Below are 20,957 nucleotides of genomic sequence, written 5' to 3'. Positions count from 1 at the left end.
TTGCACGAGTGGAGCAGAGCAGCTTTATTTTAGACACAAAAATACTCGGTACAAACAAGTGGGTAAGACAAATGCTCGTATAAACGCGCCCGTGCTCGGCCCGACTCCACAACGCGCAGGCAACGGGGTAAGGTGAGGGCCGTGGTCCTGCTGCCCCGGCCAAACATTTCCCCCACCCGGGGGCTGGCAGGCACACAGACACAAACAGGAATCACCGTTTTAAGCCAACAGTCCAGTTTTGCAGGGTAACGACACGGGCATCTCTCATCCCCAAAGGGAATAACACGACCTGAGTGACACAGAAGCCATGGTTTGGGGAAGGGGCCCGAGCTGACGCAGCCAGCCCAGCCACAGGGCCTGATGTGAGGCTGCGAGCAGGGGCTGAGATGAGGTTTCTGTGCTGTGATCCCACTTGTAGTTTTCTAGGGGCACGCGTGTCCCTGCACAGCACTTGGGAATTAAATCTCCTGCCTGCACCCCAAGAATATGAGCACAGGCTGCAGAGCTGGTGCTGCTCTGCCTTGAGAGCTCCTGGCAGCCAGGAAAAGTGACTTCAGGAACCAGCCTTGGCCCCCAGTTAGCTCAGGACATGGCATCAGCAGCCTGGGGATGGACACAGCCATGAGTGTAACACATCAGCTGCTGGAAGCTCCCCAAGCTGTGCTGCGGGATGGCATACCCACCAATTCATCACCCCCGGTGGCCCAGCTCCAGGAACAAAACAGATTTGGTCTCAACTTTTAACTCAAAGGAATAACAACAATGTTTCTCCTAAAGGTGGGGCTCAGAGCCCCAACACAAACCAAGAACATCTGAGTGGGCAGAAGGTTCAGCAGCGTTTTTCCCCTGTTTTATCACTGTCTCTTAGCTTGTGAGTCAAGAGTGAGGTGGCAACCAAACCAAGTTTCACCCTCAGCACCGCAGCGTTGCCTCAGCCAACACTCAGTACTGAGAAGTTGCCACTCACATTCAGGAGGCTGTGACAAAGCGAGCCGCAGCCCATGCTGATTTATTTAGAAACCCAATTATTTAGGAGGGGAGTGGGGAGCAACCAGAGAACCAGGGGCACGAGAACAAAGTCAGAGCCTCGCCAGGATCAGGAAGAGCTCTCAGACCCAGCTGTACAATCCTGCTGCCTCTCAGGACCGGAATGGCTTTCTCCCTAACGAGCAGAGACCCAAGCAGAGGTCTCCCCACTGGCCTGCAGCAGGGCCCCCCGGCAGGGGTTGTGTACATTCAAGGCTCTGCAGGACGGTTTGTGATGGCTCTGAAGGCTGCTTCCAAGGAACAGCCACTCCTCGCCCTGCCAGCAGACGCATTAGGCACAGGGCAGCGCGTGGACGGGAAGTTTCTCCAGCACATTAAGGCACTTCAGCATCAATCCGCTTCCTCAGGCTGAATCATACTCACACTCAGAGTGCCATCTCAAGGGGATAAAAGGCTTAAGGCTTCTGGGGTAAAAGGGCTTGGGGGGAGCATTTGGAGTCTTTTTGTAGTGTTGCTTTATTCCCTAACTTCTGCCAGCTACCAGAAGACTCTGGTTGCATCTACCTGAGCAAAGCAGGTCCTGTTCCACACGTGGCTACACAAGTATCTGAGCCAGAACTGCACACAGAGCATCTGAGAAGCCTGTAGCACCTTGGTGTAATTAGCAGTGGTATAACTAGCACACCTGCCTGCCTACGAAATCCAGGATTCCCCCAAACACCCTGATAATACTCCGGTCTTACAAGTTGCACAGGATCTGCACAGAGAATTTATCAGAAAGACCAGGGCATCTGTTTCCTTTTAGTGTTGGTTTTAACTGTCACATTTGCATGTTCAGCGTTTGACATGCCTGGAAGGCTATTCAGAACTCATCTCCCAGAGTCAGAGACCACACCAGCTCCAGCAAATACAGCACAAACACATTCCACAAGATCAAAGCTACTGCAAAGCCTGACACCGAAGCCCTGAATGATTCCAGTTGGCCAGTCAGCAGCTCAACGCTTCTGGCAACAACCCCCCTGATTTCTCATGGATAAGCCACGTCTTGTACCCAAGCATAGGGATGGTAAAGTGCTGAATAGGTTTTCAGTTGCAGGAGCTCTAGTCTCCCGAGAGTTTCAAGTCTTCGTTTCCTGTCTTACTTTGGGGAGAGTTCTTTACTGAGTGATGCAGTTGTCTCCCATGTCCTGAGCATATCTGTCAGATATCGCCGTCCTTAAGTCCTCCACCTCTTTGTGAAGCTGTTTTACCTCCACCAGTTTTTTCGCAAGCACATCGGGGCTCAGCAGGTCATCCTTCTCCTTAGCTGAGTACTGTGCAGCTGGGGAGTCAGAGAGAGGAGTTACCTCAGACATGCAATTCTGGCCAAGGGTCATTAGCAAACGACACAGAAAAACAACGCGTGTTTGCAACAGAGGTACTACTTATCGTTTAGTTGTTACAGCACGCATCTTCACAGCGTGCTAACTACAGAAGGAAGGTTCAGAAGCCCAGGAAGATGAGAACCTTCCGTGCTTTATGTGAGGTATTTAATTCTACTGCAGCACATGAGCCTAAGGGTTTGCTATGCCACCACTCCGCATACTTACATCGAATACCCAGGAGCAGGGAGAGATTGGGATCCTTGCCCTGCGCCCTCTGAGTGACAATGCTGTAGACAGACTGCAAATCCTGCAGGCAGCTGGCCAGCTCGGCGTGCAGCTCCTGGGCAAGGTGGGCTGTCTCAGCAGGCAGGGGCTGAGCCGTTAGCTCTGCCTGCCGCAGTCGCTCCTGAAGGGTCAGGTTCTTCTCAATGAGGTCCTGGTTCTGCACTGAAAGCTGAACAAGTGGCCACAGCAGATTAGTGATCACTCAGTACAGAACAAGAGCACTTCACAGCAACAGAACAACTGCTCCACGATGGGAACACCGAGGACAGGAGGAGCAGGTTTCCATATCGAGCCCTCCAGACTCCCATTAGATGAGAGCACGAGCAAGCCGCAGTCCTGCAGGGTGTGAGCAGTCTGCTTTCCTGGCTTAGACAGCAGCACCGCAGCGCTGCACCATCCCTGCTGAGGTGTGAAGCAGCAGAGAGCCTTTCAGGAAGTTGTGCGTCAGCCTCTCACCCCAACATTGACCTTCCCTTCCCACAAGGGCTGCCACCATGCTTAGGGTCCTTTTAGGCTTGAGACTGGGGCTCAGCCCTGCCCTTCAGCCAGCGCTGCAGTGAGTTTGGAGTCCTGCTCACTGCCTTGCTGCCCCCAGCTGGCTGCTTCAGTGCTCTCCAGCACAACCAGCAGCCCCAGCTGAAACTTCTCCTGTTTCAGAACAGCAAGGGACTCTTCAGAGCACTGACAGAACAAGTGACAGAAGCAGGAGAGGCTGTGCTGTTGACTGCAAATTAAAAGCACTCCTAGAACACACAACCCACTGTTCACTCAACTGCTATGCTCAGGTACTCTACACCACTCTGACCTCTTTCACAGCAGTCCGGAGCTGCTGCAGTGCATTTTCCCTTCTCATTGCCTCCTCTTTCAGAGCTTGGCTTGTCCCCTCTTCCTGGGCCACCTGTTCTTCCAGGTTCTGGAACAGAGCACGGGAAAACAGTAAGTCTAATTTGCTTTATAGCAGATTCAATTTCTAGTTGCCTCCATTCACCTCTCACCTTTACTTGCAAAGACAACTGCTCCATCTTTTTCTGCTGTTTGTCCACAATCTGGAATCAAAAGCAGAGACATAAGAACTGGCCACACAGACTTCCAGCAATAACACTGACTTCTCCAGTAGGACAGCGTCCCCTCTCCTCCTCATTCCTATCCACTTACTGCTTTAATTACTGCCTCTGTTAGTAGAGGACTTAGATTCCCTGATAAAATGAACCCGATGAAAGATATATCAGCTATAAAAAGACTGGTGAAGTTGCATTCTTGTGGTTTTCCTCTGCCTTTCTCTGTATTCTGCAACTTCTCTCCAGGGTTATCCTACGAGTGCATCGTTTTCACACCAAGAACAGCTCTTAAAACTTTTCTGGTTTGAACTCCAGAAACTGCTGGTTTAGTGTAATTGTAACTGCCTACTAATGCTGAAGTCCCTGATTCATTTTTTGTGCATAGTGACTCAGTGGAAAGAAGAAAAAAAAAAAGTGTGGTTCCTGGTTGGGAGGGCCTATTACCTTCTTGAGACAGTCACATTCTTTCTTCAGAGAGTCATTTTCTATCTTCTGTTGTTTGTCCCCATCCTGTGCAGGTCCTCTCTCCACATTCTTTACACACTGCTGCACCTTGTCCTGCAAGCTGAAATTAGCAGAACACCATGGGAAAAACAGCTTTATTTGGGGTGTTTCCCTCTCTAGACAACACGAGGAAGCAAATGCTTTTCATAGCAGATGGCAGTGTCAACCTGTTTGCAGCCCAGCTTGCGGACTGCAAGAGCTGTGAAAGGAGCCCCACTCCCTGGACACAGCCCTGGGCATAACATTCAGAGACCTAACGACTGAAGGCCACAGGACTGCTTTCCAGGAAGTTACACTGAGACCAATAACCAAGAGAGAAACTCATGTGACAAAGAGGAGCCACTGTTTCCTTCAGCTATGTTGTTCTGCTCCCACCCTCCACGCTTGGCATGCAGAATTTGCACAGGGCTTTGGTGAGTGGTCACAATCATCACGAATCCTTGGTAACACGGTTCTGAGAGGTGGGACAATGGCTGTGCTGAATTCTCACTGTCCTTGGGCAGCTACTACTTCAGCCCTAAGATGAAGCTCATTCTAATCCTCCAGATTTTTACCTGCGCACAGTAGAAAGAAGTTCCAGTTCCTTGTGTTTTTGGGTTTCCAGCTGCACCTCTTGCTCCCTGAATGCAGCCCGGACATCTCCAAGCTCTGTTTCCAGTGCCAGCACTGTTTCTTGCAGAGCAGTACTCTTCAGCTCACATTCCTTTAGCTGCAAAGGCAATCACAACACTCTAGAGGTCTCCCAGGAATTTCACCACACACACAACATGTTTCAACCACACTCATGAGGCAGATTTTTTTTTTTTTTTTTTTTTTTTTTTACTAGTGTGGCCATTCCTTATTGCCCTTTTCGGAGGACAAATGTTCAGAGGTGCAGACTTAAACTTAACTTGGGCAGCTACACAAGGGATTATTTGTGGATCTAGAAAAGCCACCTGTGCAAGTATCTGAAGAGACATCCAAAGAAGTAGGAAGACAACATCATTACTCAGAGGTTTTACCTTCTGGCTCTGCTTCTGGTGGTCCTCAAGAGTTGGCAGATCAGCCAGGTATCGTTCCAGGGTCTCAATTCTCTGTTGCCTCTCCCTGTTTTGTTCCGATTCCTTCTGGCATTTCTTTTTAAGATTATTAATGTGTTTGTCTCTTCCCTTTATCTGCAGGGATGGTTATATACAAGATTAGTTCATATAATTTCTTGTCCATTCATTAGTCCTCTATATGCCCGATCATTTACCTGTTTGCACAGCACTCAACCTCAAAATGCAAGACCACCTTACCTCAGCAGCATCTCTCTCACTTAGCCAAAGACAGCCTTCTTCTCTGGTTAAGAGAGGTGCTGAAATACTTCTAACTACTGGAGGAAGGAGTTTTGTTTATAAACCAAAGTACTCTACACAGAGATCAGAAAATACCTACAATACTACATTGCCATGGAAAGCTTTCATCCACCAAGGCACTAGGATGAATTTTGGCTTCTTAAAGAAAAGACATCTCTAGAGCAATGGGATCATACCCTTTCTTCCTGCTTCTTTAACTCCTCTGCATGTTTCTGCATAGTTTCCTTCAGCGTTTCCCGGATCAGCTTTGCATCCACCTCTGCAGCAGCCAGTTTTCTCTCCAATTCAATCTTTTCCTTACTGAGGGATTCAGTCTTCTCTGTGAACTGTGCTCGGAGAAACGTGTTCTCCCGTTGCAGCTCCTGCAAACGCAAACAGCCTGTGAATTCTGTCTGTCAGAGCTAACAGTTATGAACTGCCACTAAGCAGCCAGCTTGTCTCAGAGCTGTGGCTAAGCCCTCCTAACATCCAAGCATCGCTCAGCCCACCTTATACATAGCAAGAAATAGAACTTGTCATAGTGCTGCCAGGCACTTGCATCACTAGCACGGCTTCTACACAAACCTCATTGCTTCAGGGCTTGAAATCTCTAGAGTCACAGCCACTCTCAGAGATGTCAGATAATCAGGACCACACACAAAGGGTAATTATACTCTGCATACCCCTCCTACTCAGAAAATACCTAATGAGAAGTGGTAGGACCAGGAGATTCAATACATATTTCCCCCTGACAGCCTGTTGCACCTAACTACCTGCATTCTCAACATGTAGACGTCTCCATAGGGCGCTGCACAGCCAAGCAGGGCACTGTGAACCTGCAGTTCACTTTCCCGGACCTTCTGCTCCAGCTGGGATATGTGCTGTCTTTGCCTGTAGAGAAACAAAACCAACCAAAGCAGATAATACACTGTTCTCAAACATAAGCCTTCTTTTTAAAACATAAATGGGGCCACAGTAACTCTAACGCTTGATATAGTGACAATCTCAGAGGAAAAACAGCCCTACAGCTCAGAACTAGCCTGCAGAGAAGTAATCTGAAAGCTGCTCGTTTTTGACCTCTTCACAATTTACTTAAACTTTTCTTCTGTCTCTTCCCTTAAAAAAAATTCCTGCACCACCCCCCACAGCAGCAGTTGTATATAAAACACACAAGCCCTGCACGTCCCAGAGAATCCTGCTTGACTGCAGATCTTTGAGTGAAATGAACAGAGGACTCAAAATGAGCAAGCAGAAGAGGTGTTTACAGCCCAAATGCTGAAGGCAGTTTTCTTTAAAACTTTTTCAAAAAGCATACAGAGCATTAGCTAGAAGCGTTCCTTGCCAGCTCAAACTCACAAGGAGCAAATTTTAAATAACTATCTCCATGAGCTCCCAGAAGCTCCTCAAGGAAAGAGGCAGTAGTTTCGACATTCTACGTAACTGTGATGTAAACAAAAACCTTTATTCATTACAAAACATAAAATTGTAACTGAAACTGCTTTATTTGAACCCTCATGGATCACCATCCCACTCCCACAAAGGGCAGGAGAGCATGTGAGAATAGCAGACTGTTCTCAAAGGTCACTGTGTTCTTTACAGAACAAGAAAGATCATTCAGGTTAAAGGGACTCGGAGACATGAACTTTCTTTGGTCTTTTCAAAACTGTCCCTTTCCAAACGGAAATATTCAAGTCCTTACACCACGCACCAGCATCAAGCTCTCACCTGTCAATAAGGAGCTCTTTCTCCTTGAGCAGGTTTTCATTGGAGTTCAGGATATTGATCCACTGGGCTGGATCGGGAGTAGGTAGCGAAGGAGAAAACATCGCGGGGTGGTGGCAGGCACCTCCATTTTGCAACTGAAAGAGGAGACAAAACAACAAGGGAGAGGTTTATGCTCCACAGAGGTAATTGCAACATTGCTAGAGCTATTTTGCACACAGTGTGCTCATCTGCATGCCAGGACACAGCTATTTCAGTCTCTGTTGATGTCCAAGAACGAGTAACTTTGCCCAAGCACAACTGGAGATTAACAAATAATTTTAGATCACTGTGCTAGCTCACTGGAAACAATTTGTCTCCATTAGGGTACAGCTGGTAGGAGGCAATAAACAAACTTCCCCTCTAAAAAACTAACGGCAGTTTAATGCATCTTTCAAGAAAATCTGCTTCCTAACCCTTAGATACAGAATAAAATTATTCCATAAACTGCTAAAAACTTCTGGAAACTGATGAGTTTTCTTTGCTGTTTCTGGTGGACGGAATATTCACCTCTTGACCTGAACTGAAGTGTTGTGCAGTGCTGCAACATAATAAAGGACTGCTCAGCATAAGCAGCACGTCAAGTGATACCTGTGATACCCCCCATGATGTAAAAACAGGTAATTAGAACACTTTTAATGCAAGATGGGGCGAAGCAGGAGACATTTTCTCCCTTGCTTCACGAGTCCAAACCAATGATTCACAACTGAATAGAGGAAGGGTTTCAAACCAGTACATTCACACCCCGTGCCCCCTACCTGCATTTGCTCTATTTGCAACCGCACGTTCTCCAGCTGTTGTTTCCAAGCACTGAGCTCGCAGACCCTCTCATGCGGATGTAGCGTGCAGGTGTCTTGCATCCATGCTCGAGATGCAGGAGTTACTGGTTTTGAAAAGAAATTGTTAGCCTGGAGTCCCGCTGGCATCAGCCTGCTGCCACCTGGCCACGTTCCGTCCTGGGTTTCGCAGGCTCCATTAGCCCCTGCAGCCTGCTTGCTCTCTGGCAGCACCTTATAATGTTCCTTCCCTGCTTCAGCTGCCCCGGGGTTTGGATTGAACTTCTGAAACCTGTGGAGAGGGTCAGCGCACAAACTATCCAGCAAGACAGACTGGTTAAGGGTGCGCTCAATGGCAGGGGTGTCAAACTTCCAAGTATCTTCTGTTCTCATGTGATCAGAAACAGGATGCCAGGATTGCTCAAAACCATTTTCCCCTGAAGTCCCGTAGAGACGCAAGAGATCCCTGGGCGGCACCTGAGATGACTTCCCGGCACTGAAGTCTCCGTTCCTCATGAGTCCTGCATGTTCAGAAGCTGAACCTGGCAGAGCAGTTTTGGAAGCACCCTGTGAACAGCTCTGCTCTCCTGCCAAGCCCAGCTTGGAGGGTGAGGCACCCAACGTGGATGGCATAACATGGGCTGTCGGGATGGTCACTTGGGTTTTGATGGGCTGGAATGAGGAACCGTTACTGGAATTGCAGAAGTCTAGGGGAAGAAGAGCAAGGCTTTAATTACAATCCTGGAAATAGTCTGCACGAACAACTGGACACCTTTCCTAAAGAACCTAAAAAAGTGAACATTCCCCCATACAAAAGCACAACCAAGACACATCTGTGTTCCCCCTCACTACAGGTTTCAGGAGCCTGTTGACATTTTCCTACCACAGTAGAACCACAGGTAGAATCCACGTTTAGCTCAGTACACATTTTTAACTGAGTCTAGCTAGCTAATACACCAGCCACTCAAACATAATCTCAAGTTAATAAGGTGACCTTTCAACACACACAGAAACCAAGTCCCTTAAATCGAATAAAAAGGCTGAAACTTACTGAGCTGAACACTGAGACCTGGATTCTGCCCTGCCCGTCCCTCAGCTCAGCCGCTCTGACTTGTAACCAAAGCTAACTGGAGACTCCACTAAGCCCATGGTGAGCTTCAAACACTGCTGAACACTACATCACCAAGTAGCTGACCTTCGAACTCCTCCAGGACGCAGCAGGAAAAGAGCTTTTTCCAGAGGCTACAGGAATGGCTCTCCAATATTGCCACAGGAAACGAGATACAGCAAACGCACCCCAACGTGAGCCTGTCCTGTCAGACAGACACCAAACCTGGCTGCGTAGGGTTATTCTTAGCAGCTCTCAGATTTCAATACAGCAACAGCAAGAGCTGAGAAAGGCAAACACCAAAACGCCTGTTTCCTCTCCTCGTCCCGACACATCGCGTATCACACTAATTTCGGGTTTCTCCCAGATACACAAGCTTGTTTTCCTCATGGGTTTGGCTAAAGGCCCATCCCCGTATGATGTTTCTTTAATCCAAGGTCAGGACTGCAAGGTCACCCCCTGGGCAGCTATAACCTCAAAGCACTGCTACAAGGAGGAATAAAAGGTAACAACTTGAAGATGACTGAAATCAGGTTCTGAAGAGACCATCACCAAACCACAGGAAACTATCACGATAAAGGCACAAGACCCTTTCCTCAAAAATGAGCAGAAAGCAAATCTCTTCAGACACTGCTGGGCTGTGCCCAGGAACTCCAGAGAACACCGTGCTACTGAGCAGTCCCAAGTACATTCACCTTGGCAAACAGCGGAGAGACAGTACAGTTTCCTTTTACAGCCCCTAAATTTATCCCCCAGTGTCACTATCAGGAACCCGAGTTCACCGACCAGCACGCCACGTGCGGATGCTGGAATCGCTTCCCTGAATGTGCTAAGGGTCGTCACAACAACATTTCTGAGCGATGAACTGACCTGAAAGTCGGCGTGGCTCAGCCAGCTTTCGGTGCTGCAATACAGCCTAAGCTCTAAGAAACAAGGCTATTGCTCTACAATATTCAGAAGGGCGATTTCCCAAAGAAACATCACCTCCTGTGCCCTCAGCATACAACTGGGAGCTTTATTATTTTGAGAAAGGCTGGAGGAAACTCTTAAACACACCCTTTAGCAATATTTCCACAGGCCATATGTTTTTAAAAGCATTCGTCTCACCTCACGGATATTAAGATCTGTAGCTCCCTCAAAAGACACAGGGCAGCTTGTATAAATGGGTGAAGCATCTTGCTTTAAATAACACAAACTTCCTCACTGCTGGAAGAAGCAGCAGCGAATCAATAGTGTTTTATGCCTCTCTCATGAACGAAGACGAAAATACAAGCACGAGGGAACACCAGGTCAAGCAGTGCCACTCACCATGCTTTAGCTGAGTGCAAGACTCCAGCACTCTCCAGGAAGAAGCACACAACTTCAACACTGACAGAACTTACACACAAAGGCACGCTGACCTAAAGTCTCTAGAGGCAGCTATGAATGATTTGTTAGAAAAAACACACAAGACTAAATCACCTGTACACCAGTATTAAATGGCAAATCACTGATATGGCTCTCTAGTCAATTAAAAATGCTTATTGCAGTTAAAAGGCTAGCTTGGAGAAAAAGTGATTTCCTTAATTACTTATCTGTATTTTAGGCAACATATCTGTGCAGTTCAGCACTGATTTGGAAATGTCTCTAAACATCGTGACAGATTCTGCTCCCTCCAAGTTCTACATTCTCTGGGGTTCAGTAACACTGGGCTGTTTAATGCTTGTTGGTCTTAAGAAAACCAAAAATTTGGGACCGTTACTGTGCGATCCCGTGCTGACAATCACCTTCCGTGCTGTCTGAGCAGGAGGTCCCAATGCCTGCATCCCCACTGTCGGCCACACTCGAGCAGCGACTGATGCGGCTCTGGAACTTCACAGATAACATCGGCGTCTTCCAGTCAGTCTCTGAGAAATGACTCTTCTGAGTGGGGCTGGGAGCTGGAGAGAAAAAGGAAGCAAAGTTTATGTATTAGCCAACAGACTGAATAGCCTTTTACTATATCATTTAATAAGCCATGCTTAATTACCCTTACTATTGTTGCTAAATAAATCTCTTTTGTAAGCACAAGGAGGTCAAATAATATCAACAGATATATAAAAAAAAAAAAAAAAATCAATCTTGTTAAGGAAGTCAGAATCACCAGCAATAAATTATACTCCCACTGATAAGTTTGGTGATACTGCACTAAACTGACACTGATAATTAGGAGCAGTGTCAGCACGTGGCAATACTATTAATGGTACAGATACATTCTTGCGCTAGGTAAGAACTCCTTGTGTCAGTTGTTAAGAATTGTTCCAAATTTATCAGTTATCATTTGAGAGATAGGTCCATTATCAAATGATGGTATACCCTTGGATACCCATGCAATGATTTAACTTGGCAGGAACAGGATGTTGTCTTTTAATAAAAAGCTTTTGGTAAACAACTCTTCTCAGGGTCACATCTCTCCAGGGAAACTGAAACAGGATCCCACAGCAGCACAGCTTTAAAGGAAAGACTGCCCTTACCCGAGGGACTGTTCTGCTGGAGCCTCAGGTCTGGGTGTTTCTCAAGAGCAGCCATCTTATCTGTTCCAGTCAACTACGAGGCAATAAATAAAAAACATACTTTAAATGAGTACAAACCAAACCCTGCTCCCACTGACCAAGCACAGCGTACACACACACAGGCTGTCCTTCATCCAGAGTAAAGCAGCACTGCGGATTTAATTACCATCCCCCCAGGGCATCACTGTTTCATCTCTGCAGCAACAGAGGCAGTTCTCAAAAGCGAGCACTTACTGCAGGATTTCTTCGTGCCTGAGAACTGAGGAAAGTTCCTGTTTGCAGCATTCCCCAGGTATGCAGCTGCTCAGCAGCGCCTTTCAGCCGGGGCATGTGTTAAACGCATTGTAGTTATTTATAGAGCATCAGTCACCGTGCTCTGAGAGACTGGAAATTTCCCTTTAAAAGCCTGAAATCCAACACAGTCCGTCCCTGCCCTCGCAGGGGAGCCCCCGGCCGCGTCCCAAGATCCAGCAGCGGGCTCGAGGCCGCTCCCGCAGCCGGGGACGGGCCCGGGCCGTGAGGGGAAGGAGGCAGCGCCCGGCCTGAGGGGCTGAGGCGGGGGGGGCCCGGTTTCACCTCAGGGGGCACGGGGGGGGGGCCCGGTGTCACCTCGGGGGGCCCCAATTCACCTCAGGGGGGCCCCAAATCACCTCACGGGGCTCCAATAAACCTCACGGGCCCGGTTTCACCTCACGGAGCCCCAAATTCGCCCCACGGGGGCCGCGCTACCCCCGCCGGGCCGGGCCCGGCCCTCACCTGGCTCCGCGGCGGCGCCCGCGCTGCCCGCGCGCCGCGACCGTTACAGCCCCGACGGGGGGGCGGGGCCAAAGCGCGGCGTCCTCCCTCGCAGCCTATCAAACGCGCTGGCTCCGCCCTCTCCCGTCGCTCATTGGCTGTCCCCAACGCCCATTCCCCGCCCCGCCGGCGGGTAGCGGAAGGGAAGTGCCCGCAGTGCCCACCCGTAGGGCGGGGCGCCGGCTGTGCTGCTGCGCATGCGCAGTGTAGCGGCGGAGGGGAGGCGTTGCCTAGCAACGGGGCCGCAGCCCCCCCCCCCCGGCTGCCTAGGCCCAGAGGGGGCAGAAGTCCTGTGGTCATTAACCCTAAAGTCATTAAATCTGGAGAAGGAACCCTAAAATCATTAAGTTTGGAGAAGGAGCCCTCTAAAGCCATTAAAGCTGGAGGACACCTCCAAACTCGCCTGCTCCAACCGTGCCCCCAAACCAGTGTCACCCACTGCAGTGCCCCAAGTCCCAGTCCCCCAGCACCTGACCCTATGGCTCCCAGCACTCCTCTGGGGCTGAACCAGCCGAGGGACCTCTGCCACTCCTCATACACTGCACCCTCCAGACCCTCCATCCTCATGTAACCCTCCTCTGGACACCAACAGTTTTATATCCTTATGTTACAGCACCCCAAAAAACACACACAGTGCTCAAGCCTACACCAGAGCAGAGCTGAACAATCCCTTCCCCTGACCCCTTTGTCCCCACGTTGTCCCCCACCCACAGCCTCACAGGTCCCACCACCTCCTCCAGACCCCCATATCCCCACAAACCCCCAAAAAAACACTGACTGAAAAACACCGTCACCAGCAGCAGCAGCGAGATCTGGGGCCAGCCATGGGGACCCTGTCGCTGGCGTCGGGTCTGGTGGTGCCCCCCATGGGCTGGGTGCTGCTGCTGGCCACCACGGCCACCCCTCACTGGAGGGAGCTGGCCCAGCGGTTGTTGGGGCAATTTCTGTAAAAAGAGTGGGTTTGTCACCGGGCTGGATGCTGCCCCTTACGAGGTGGATTACTGAGGTGCTGGGATGGAGCGGGTCTCACCAAGGGTCTTGTGGGGGCCACGCTTCTAGCCATGGGGTCACAGTGGCTCCTCAGCCTCCCACTATGGGACCCCTGGATACCCCCAGGGTTGTCACTGGGTGGGAGAGGTGGGTCCGTTCCCCATCTTTACCTCCTGGCTGGTAGTTTTTCGCTTGAAATGAAGCTGGCGTCGACGCTTCCTTGCCTGCTACTTGATTGCGGTTTAATTCTTACACGGGTTTTAGGTGAATAAAGAGCATCCGCACATCCAGCTGTGGCTCGTCTGTCAGGGACCGGGCGGCACAGGGAGGGCAGGACCTTTCTGCCATCTCCTTCCTCAGGAGGACGGTGGCACATGGCGTGAGTGGGGGCTGGCTGTCGCTGCAGGGACACTTCAGCACCAGGAAAACCAAAGCACCACCAGCCCTCACCGACACGGTTTTTATTTACAGAAGAGAGCCCAGGCAGAGGCACCATGCTGGCACACGGTGGGAGCGTGGTCCTCCAGGAAAAGGCCCCAAATTGCAAACATGTGGCCGAGGCAAAACGTCCTTGGAATAAAAAGCAAGAGCATCCCTGCAACGTCCCGCTCCCGTGGGCAACGTAGCAGAAGAGGTCTGAGCCTTCAGATCTACCCCAAATCCTGCCATGCACCCACCCCGTGGAGGGCAGAGCACCCGCAGCACCATGAGTTTTATGGAGATGCCAGAGATCCTGGGGGGTGTCAGGGTTTGGCTGCCTCTCCTGGGGGGCTCTGCTCGGCCTTGGGCTCCCCGCTGCCATCCTGGCCCTGCCGCTGTGCCCAGCACTCCTGCAGCTCCTGGTACAGGTCCTGGTGCTCTTCCTTCCAGCGCGTGAACTTCTCCGAGGTGAGCGTAGCGTCATCCAGCAGCTGCTCGAGGGCCTGCAGCTCTGCCAGCTTCGCCTGCCAAGGAAAAAGGTCGTTTTTTGGGGCGGCCGTGCAGGGACCGTGGTAGGGCCAGGGGCGGGGGGCTCCCACCTTGAGCGTGCTCTGCAGGGCCCGCACGGCGTGCACTTTCTCGTTGATGTGGGGGTTCTTGTTGCGCCGGACGAAGGACCTGCGGCACTGCTCCTGCGTCAGGAAGCGCTGCCGCCCGATGAGGGACACCCCCCCCTGCTTCAGGCACTGCATCAGGCTCTCCAGGTCCTCCTCGCCGGGCTCTGGGTGAGCAGACGGGCACCAGAGCTTGGGGCAGCCCTGAAACCCCGTGGGGTCACCCCTGCCTGTGAGAACACCCCACATCCAAAGGGGGGACCGGGACTGAGATCGAAATGGGGGTGAAGGCACAAAATGCAGAACAACAGCACTGCAAGGGCTCGATTTACTCCCCCTTGCACACACACATGTGCAAAAGGGTGGCTGTGAGGAGGTCGGTCACAGGGTGACAGGGAACGGGGACCCCATTTAGCACAGGGCACGGAGCCCCCACATCCCCCAGCACCTACCCTCGGGTGACCAGGGTCGGGGGCTGCCCTGGGGGCTGCTGGCCGTGCTGCTGGATTCGCCGCTGGCCGGGAAGAGCTGGCCTTTCTCTGGGGTGTTTTGCAGCCTTTTCTTTGGCTGCAGGAGAGACAGGGTGGGAGGTGAGGCGAGGACCTCCCGTCCCCTCCTTGGGATGTCCCTTAGGGCCACTCACCGAGTCACAGCCCTGCCGCGGAGCTTCGTCATCGGGGTCCTCGGCTTCTGTCTCACTGTAGCAGTCTGGAGGCCACGGGGGAGGACAGCAGGAGCAGAGGGATCAGAAGGTCCTGGGGTGGTCCCAGCAGCGGGGCAGGGACCCCCAGCCCCCCCAGGGGCTGAGCATCACCCCAGCTCTCCTCCTCTCGAAGAACATTTCTCACTTTTTCCCCAGACCACGGGCAAAGCTCCCGGTGCTCCCACCCACAGCTCCCAGCTGTCCCCGTATTATATGTCCTATATATATTATACATTATATATATTATACGTCCCCATATATATGATATATCCCCGTACTATATGTCCCCTGTTACCTTCCTCCCTGTGTGGCACCGGCTGGTGGGCCAGCGCGTGCTTCGTCTTGGCCGTTATCAGGTGGCTGACCCACCTGGAGGAAAAAAGGACAGACAGAAGGGCAGACGGACAGACGGACAGAGGGTCATCGCCATCCCGGTGTGGCAGGACCGTCAGACGCCACCGCGTTACTCACATGCTTAAATCCGCCAGCGTTTCTGCGGCGAAGATGAAGGGTTTGTACCTCTCATGGGAGAGCTGGAAGACGCTGGGGGAAGGACAAGCGGGCGGCTGCCCGTGCTGCTGGGGCTCCCCGGGGACCGGAGCCGGCCCTGAGCCCCCATCCTCAGCATCCTCAGCACCGCGGGGACCCCACTGGCACCGCGGCGCCCACTCACTATTTCTTTTTCTGCTCCCTCGTGCTCTCCAGGTTGTAGCTGGCCAGGTTGAGGAGACCCGCAGCCTTCTCATCCTGCAGGGGAGACACGGCTGCGTCCAGCGCCCACCTCAGCCGGCAGAGTCCCACGGTTGGGGGGCGTGAGGGTGTCCCCACTCACGTTGGGGTGGTGGTACCAGTAGAGCGTGTGGCCCTTCAGCACAAACCAGCACCGCTTCCACTTCTGGGCCATGAAGCCCACGTGGTCCTTCTTCTTCAGGAGCCAGCCATCGCAGTCCACCCGGCCCAGGTCCCGGCACGAGACCCGCCGGCGGCTCAGCCTGGTGGCCACTCCTGCGGGCGCAGGGTTTGGGGGCACATCAGCATGAAGGTAGGGGATGAGCTGCAGGAAAGCCCCCTGCCCGGCTCTCCCCACTCTGCTGGCACCAGTCCCGGCAGCACCATGCTCACCTTTGGGTCTACGTCCAGTTTCAGGGCTGCCCTAGAAGGGGATGGATGAGAGATTAGGGATGATGCAGGCAGGCGAGAGCAGCGCTGCGAGCCCAGGCACCGCCGAGACCCCCACCCCAAGCAGCCCCTCGAGACCCCCACCTCACCCCCCCTGCAGCAGCAAGCCCGGCAGCTTGTCCTCACTGGGAACAGGCAGGACATAAAAAATCCCTTTTCCCCTACAGCTGCCCCCAAAAGCTCTCACCTCCCCAGGGATCTGGCCGGGCTCCGTGCCCTGAGCCTCAATCCTGGGGGCTGCCCCCCCCGTGGGGGTGCGTGGCGAGCACGGGGTGCCCGGTGGGGTGCTGGCCTCCCACACTGTGTCCTCCACAGCACCTGAGAAGAGTGAGCAGGGCTGCAGCCTCCCTGCAGCCTCCCTACAGCCTTCCTACAGCCTCCTGTCCCGTGGGGAGCAGCGGCTCCTTCCCCTCCTCTCCCCTCCTACCGCGGCCGAGCGGTGCCGGGGGGAGCTCGCTCAAATCCTCCCCCGGCAGCCTCGTGTCACGCTCGTCCTCCTCGTCAGTGCCGGGGTCCGGTGCAGAGTCTGGCCCCGAATCCACGTCGGCGGCCACGCTGGGGGTAGAAAGAACCCCTGAGCTGCAAAAATATCCCCTGCGGGGTTCCCAGCCCGGGCACCAGCCTCGCTCCCCACCCCGAAAATCTCCCAGCGGCACCGAGCTCAGCCCGGCCCGCGGCGCCAACGGCTGTGCGGACGCCTTTCCATTCTGGGAGAGGAGAAGGGTCATTTCTAAATATAGTTTCTGCCCCATTAAAACGTTACCAAGCAAATTAATTACAAACAGAGGCACTTTGGGGCTGTTGCCGTTGTCATCGTTGCTTAAGACTGCCGGCAGCTGACCCAGGCTGCGCTCGGCCGCCGCGACGCCGCCGGTCCCGCTAGGTATGGGGCTGTGGGGTTTTTAGGGCCGTGGGGTTTGGGGCTGTGGGGCACGAGGCCAGGGCTCACCTGGACGTCAGGGACACGGGGCTGCCGGGGCACTCGCTGCTTTTGGCCCCAGGAGGATCCACAGCATCCGAAAAGGCTCCTGGCACCTGGGGATGGAGCCTCAGAGCCTGCGTCCCGCAGCGTCGCCTCGTTTTGGGGTGACACCCCCACAACCCCCGGGCTGTAGGTACCGCCGGTACTGGAGGTGCCCGGCTCTGCCCGATTCCCAGCACAGCCCAGTTTGGCACTGGGAGCACTGGGATTGCTCACCTGCTGCCGGGGGGACAGGGGGGAGCCAGGCGGGCTGAGGGGGACCTTCTTCAGCACCAGCGTCACCCCGCTCGCCTTCTCCAGCAGCTTCTTCGCCAGGTTGCTGCGTGTCCAGCCCACCTGCCACAGCACCCTGCTGACTGGGGGACAAAACCCGGCCCCATGCACCCTCCCGGACCCCAAATCCCCTTTGACCCCGGCTCCTGCCTCCCCCAAATCCTCCCCCTGCCAGAGGTGAGCATCCTGCAGCCCTGAGCTGTGCTGGGTTCCCCAACCACAACCTCCCGGTCATACCCACGCCCCCATGCACCCCAAAACCCCATATCCATCCCCAACTCACCACCACCTGCTCGTTGACCTGCACGATCTCATCTCCGGGCAGGATGCGCCCCCCCTGCGCCGCCAGGGCCTGGGGCAGAGGCAGGGCAGGGGGCTTTCAGGAAGGGAAACCCAGGGCAGGGGGTGACGGGACGGTGGGAGGAGGGTGGTTAACGAGGGGGGTTAATCATTAACCCGTGGGCCTGACCCTAATTGGGGCCAGGCAGGCACAGGGGGGCGAGGGGCTGGTGGGATGGGGGCGCAGAGCGGGGCCCACCCCTGTGATGAGCTGCCTGGTCTCAGCCGCACGCAGCCACCCATGAATTTGGGGACGGGGGGGTGGGTTAGGGCCTGGAGGGGCTCCCAGGATCTGACCCCATGGGCTGCAGCGGGGTGGGGGGGGGGGCAGCATCTCCCACGGCCGGGGCTAAAACGGGGACAGGGGGACAGCGGGGGACAGCAGGGGGTGGTGGCAGGCGGGGGGGGGCAGCCCCCAGCTCACCTCCAAGTTGTTCGCGGTCACGAAATGCAGGCAGGAGCTGGTGGAGATGATGTCCAGGCCCTAAAAAAGGGGTTGTGTGAGGGGGGGGGACACGGGAAAGGGAAGGTGGGGGGCACCGGGGGACTCACCAGTGGGTTGGAGGGCAGCGTGGGGGTGCTGGGGGATCCTGGGGGGCTGCCCCATGGTTTGGGGGGCAGCGTGGGGGTGCTGGGAGATGCCGGGGGGCTACCCCATGGCTCGGGGGGGGGCAGCAGCCCCACGCGCTCCAGCACAGCTCTGCGGTCCAGCAGAGCCGGGGGGCTGCAGCCCAGGATGCTCTCGCAGATGCCCACGATGTGCTGGCACTGCGGGTGAAAACACGGGGATGATGGGGGGGGAGGGCAGGACCACCAGGACCCCCCCCCCCACAATTTGCAGCCCCCTCCTCACCCCACACTTACGATCAGCAGGATCTGGCCGTTCCTCTCCACTGCCGAGCAGTCCTGGGGGGGGGACAAAGCACAGGGCTGAGCGGGACGGATCAGCCCCCCCTTTTCCAGCCAGGGGGGACCCCAAAGGGAGCTCCCCCTCACCCCATTTCTCCTCCCTCCCCCCCCCATCACACAGAGGTTTGGGGGCACGGGACAGTGCACCCCGAGCACCCACCGCCTGCAGCACCTCCGCCAGCCGGGCGCAGAGCAGGACGATGTCCCTGCTGGCCGAAAAGTCGTTCAGGGTGGAGAAAAGGTACCTGGGGAGCAGGGCAGAGAGCTCAGCGCCAACCACGGGGTGCGCCCGGCACCCATGGGTGCCCCCCTTGCCCGCCCCGGACCTGTTGAGCCAGGAGAAGAGCCCCTTGGCAGCCCCGATCAGCTCCACCACGCAGGCCAGCAGGGCGAAAGGGGGCGGCTGGGGGGTGACACCCCCGGGTGGCCCCTCCAGCACCAGGGTCTGGGTGCGCAGCGCCAGGTCCCGCAGCCCCTCCGTCAGTGTCCGCAGGCTGGTGCTCGCCAGCTCCGTGTCCTGCAGAGGGGAGCAGGGGGGGCAGGATACAGATCAGGGGGCTCCAAGACCCCGCGTCCCCCTCTCCGTTCAGCCCAGGGGGTCCCCGTGTCCCCCTGCTTCATCCAGCCCTGGATAGCCCCCTTGTGTCTCATCCAGCCTAGGGTGTCTCCACGTGTCCCCCTAAAAACCCTACATCCACCCCAGGGTGCCCCCATGTCCCCCCTCATCCACCCCAGGGTGTCCCCATGTCCCCACTCCATCCAGCCCAGGGTGTCCCCAAATCCCCCCTCCATTCCCCCCAGGATAACCCCAAATCCCCCCTCAATTCTCCCCAGGGTGCCTCCATGTCCCCCAAGGGTGCCCCCGTGTCCCCTCTCCATCCACCCCAGGGTGCCCCCATGTCCCTCCTCCACCCCCCCCAGGATAACCCCAAATCCCCTCTCTAATCCCCCCAATGTACCCCCAAATCCCCCCTCCATCCCCCCCAGTGTTCCCCATTTCCCCCCTCCCCCCCGCCCACCTTACCCCCACCCCCCCTCCCTTTCACCCAGCCCTCACCCCAGCAGCACCCATGGGTGCCCCGGGCTCACCAGGGCTCGAAGCTGCTCCACGGCGTCCAGCAGCAGCTCCTGGTGCCCCACGCGCCGCACGCCCAGCGCCTCCAGGCCCCCCGCCGACAGCCCCAGCAGCTCGGTGCCCGCCAGCCCCCAGGCCTCGAAGGGGTACCCCTGCACCGCCGCGTCCAGCCCTGCCCCAAAAACCCTCCCCTAGAGCCAGGCGAACGGGGTAGGGGGGGACCGTGGGGGGCTCTGAGCCCCCCCCCCCGCCCATCCGTTGTCCCCTGGCTCGGTGACCCCCGTGTCACTCATTTGGGGGTGACGCCTGGCTATTGGGAGGGTGCCATCCGTGCAATGAGCCCGCCAGGTCTCAGCACCATGACCTGGGTGTGGGGACACACACACAGCCCCTTCCCCAAGCCCCCCACCCCAAATATCACCCCCCAGGGATCATTTTTTGGGGGGAATCTCTGCCCCAGCGTTGTCCTCAAAGCAGAGCCACCCCCCTCCTCCTCCCCACCCACCCCACTGGGGTCCCCCCCATGGGGTTTGGGGCACCCCAAGCTGGCTGTGGGGGTGGATTTTGGGTTTTTTTTTTTGGGGGGGGTCTCACCTCGCAGCCAGGCCGCCACCTGTGCAGGGCCCCAGGCGCCCACGGGCTCCATGGCGGCGGCAGGGCCGGAACCAGCGCACGGCCCCGCCACAAACCTGCGCCAGGTCAGGCCGGCCCCATTGGCGCGCCCGGGTGCCGCTCACCGAGGCCTCCCTCCCTCCGCTCCCTCTCTCCCAGTACGGCCCAGTACGGCCCCAGTACGGCCCCAGTGGGGCGAGGCAGCCGCGACGCGCCCTGCGTGACTCACAACCCCGGGGCGGCCGTCGAAACGCCCTGCGGGGAACGATGGCGAGCGCGGCTCGGGGGGGCCCCAAACTCCATTTTCTGAAGGCCACGAGATGAGGAGACGAGGAGGAGGCGAGGGGGACACAATCAGGACCCCCCCAGCCATACA

General features: G+C 55.2%; 2 protein-coding genes across 5 annotated transcripts; both read right to left on the bottom strand.

Moving 5' to 3' along the window:
• Positions 1-9: 9 nt before the first annotated feature.
• CEP85 (centrosomal protein 85) lies at positions 10-12,477 on the bottom strand. Of its 4 annotated transcripts, none has more exons than XM_082777433.1 (14): positions 12,447-12,477; positions 11,652-11,724; positions 10,926-11,078; positions 8,034-8,758; positions 7,240-7,373; positions 6,288-6,405; positions 5,712-5,897; positions 5,200-5,352; positions 4,753-4,907; positions 4,139-4,259; positions 3,632-3,682; positions 3,442-3,549; positions 2,577-2,805; positions 10-2,308 (listed from the first exon to the last, which is right to left on the bottom strand). In XM_082777433.1, exons 2-14 carry the CDS (start codon positions 11,704-11,706, stop codon positions 2,145-2,147), a joined length of 2,352 nt encoding a protein of 783 aa, XP_082633559.1. In that variant the 5' UTR covers positions 11,707-11,724; positions 12,447-12,477; the 3' UTR covers positions 10-2,144. The 4 variants fall into 4 exon arrangements, with proteins under 4 accessions (XP_082633559.1, XP_082633558.1, XP_082633560.1 ...); XM_082777432.1 differs by lacking the exon at positions 12,447-12,477 and adding an exon at positions 11,925-12,420; XM_082777434.1 differs by lacking the exons at positions 10,926-11,078; positions 11,652-11,724; positions 12,447-12,477 and adding an exon at positions 9,247-9,487.
• Positions 12,478-13,753: 1,276 nt separating this feature from the next.
• CNKSR1 (connector enhancer of kinase suppressor of Ras 1) lies at positions 13,754-20,615 on the bottom strand (the record flags this gene model as incomplete). The annotated part of the gene is made up of 21 exons (XM_082777549.1): positions 13,754-14,419; positions 14,495-14,739; positions 14,962-15,076; positions 15,153-15,217; positions 15,508-15,581; positions 15,684-15,755; positions 15,886-15,959; positions 16,045-16,217; positions 16,335-16,365; positions 16,579-16,709; positions 16,819-16,946; positions 17,341-17,426; positions 17,590-17,709; positions 17,930-17,998; positions 18,410-18,469; positions 18,538-18,753; positions 18,850-18,891; positions 19,055-19,139; positions 19,221-19,411; positions 19,984-20,141; positions 20,564-20,615. 21 exons carry the CDS (start codon positions 20,613-20,615, stop codon positions 14,219-14,221), a joined length of 2,388 nt encoding a protein of 795 aa, XP_082633675.1. The 3' UTR covers positions 13,754-14,218.
• Positions 20,616-20,957: the final 342 nt, after the last annotated feature.

The sequence above is a fragment of the Aythya marila genome, assembly GCF_965140915.1.
Source record: "Aythya marila genome assembly, chromosome: 22".
Classification (NCBI taxonomy): domain Eukaryota; kingdom Metazoa; phylum Chordata; class Aves; order Anseriformes; family Anatidae; genus Aythya; species Aythya marila.
Note: the sequence above shows the minus strand (reverse complement) of the source record. Positions and strands in the feature narration are given on the sequence as shown.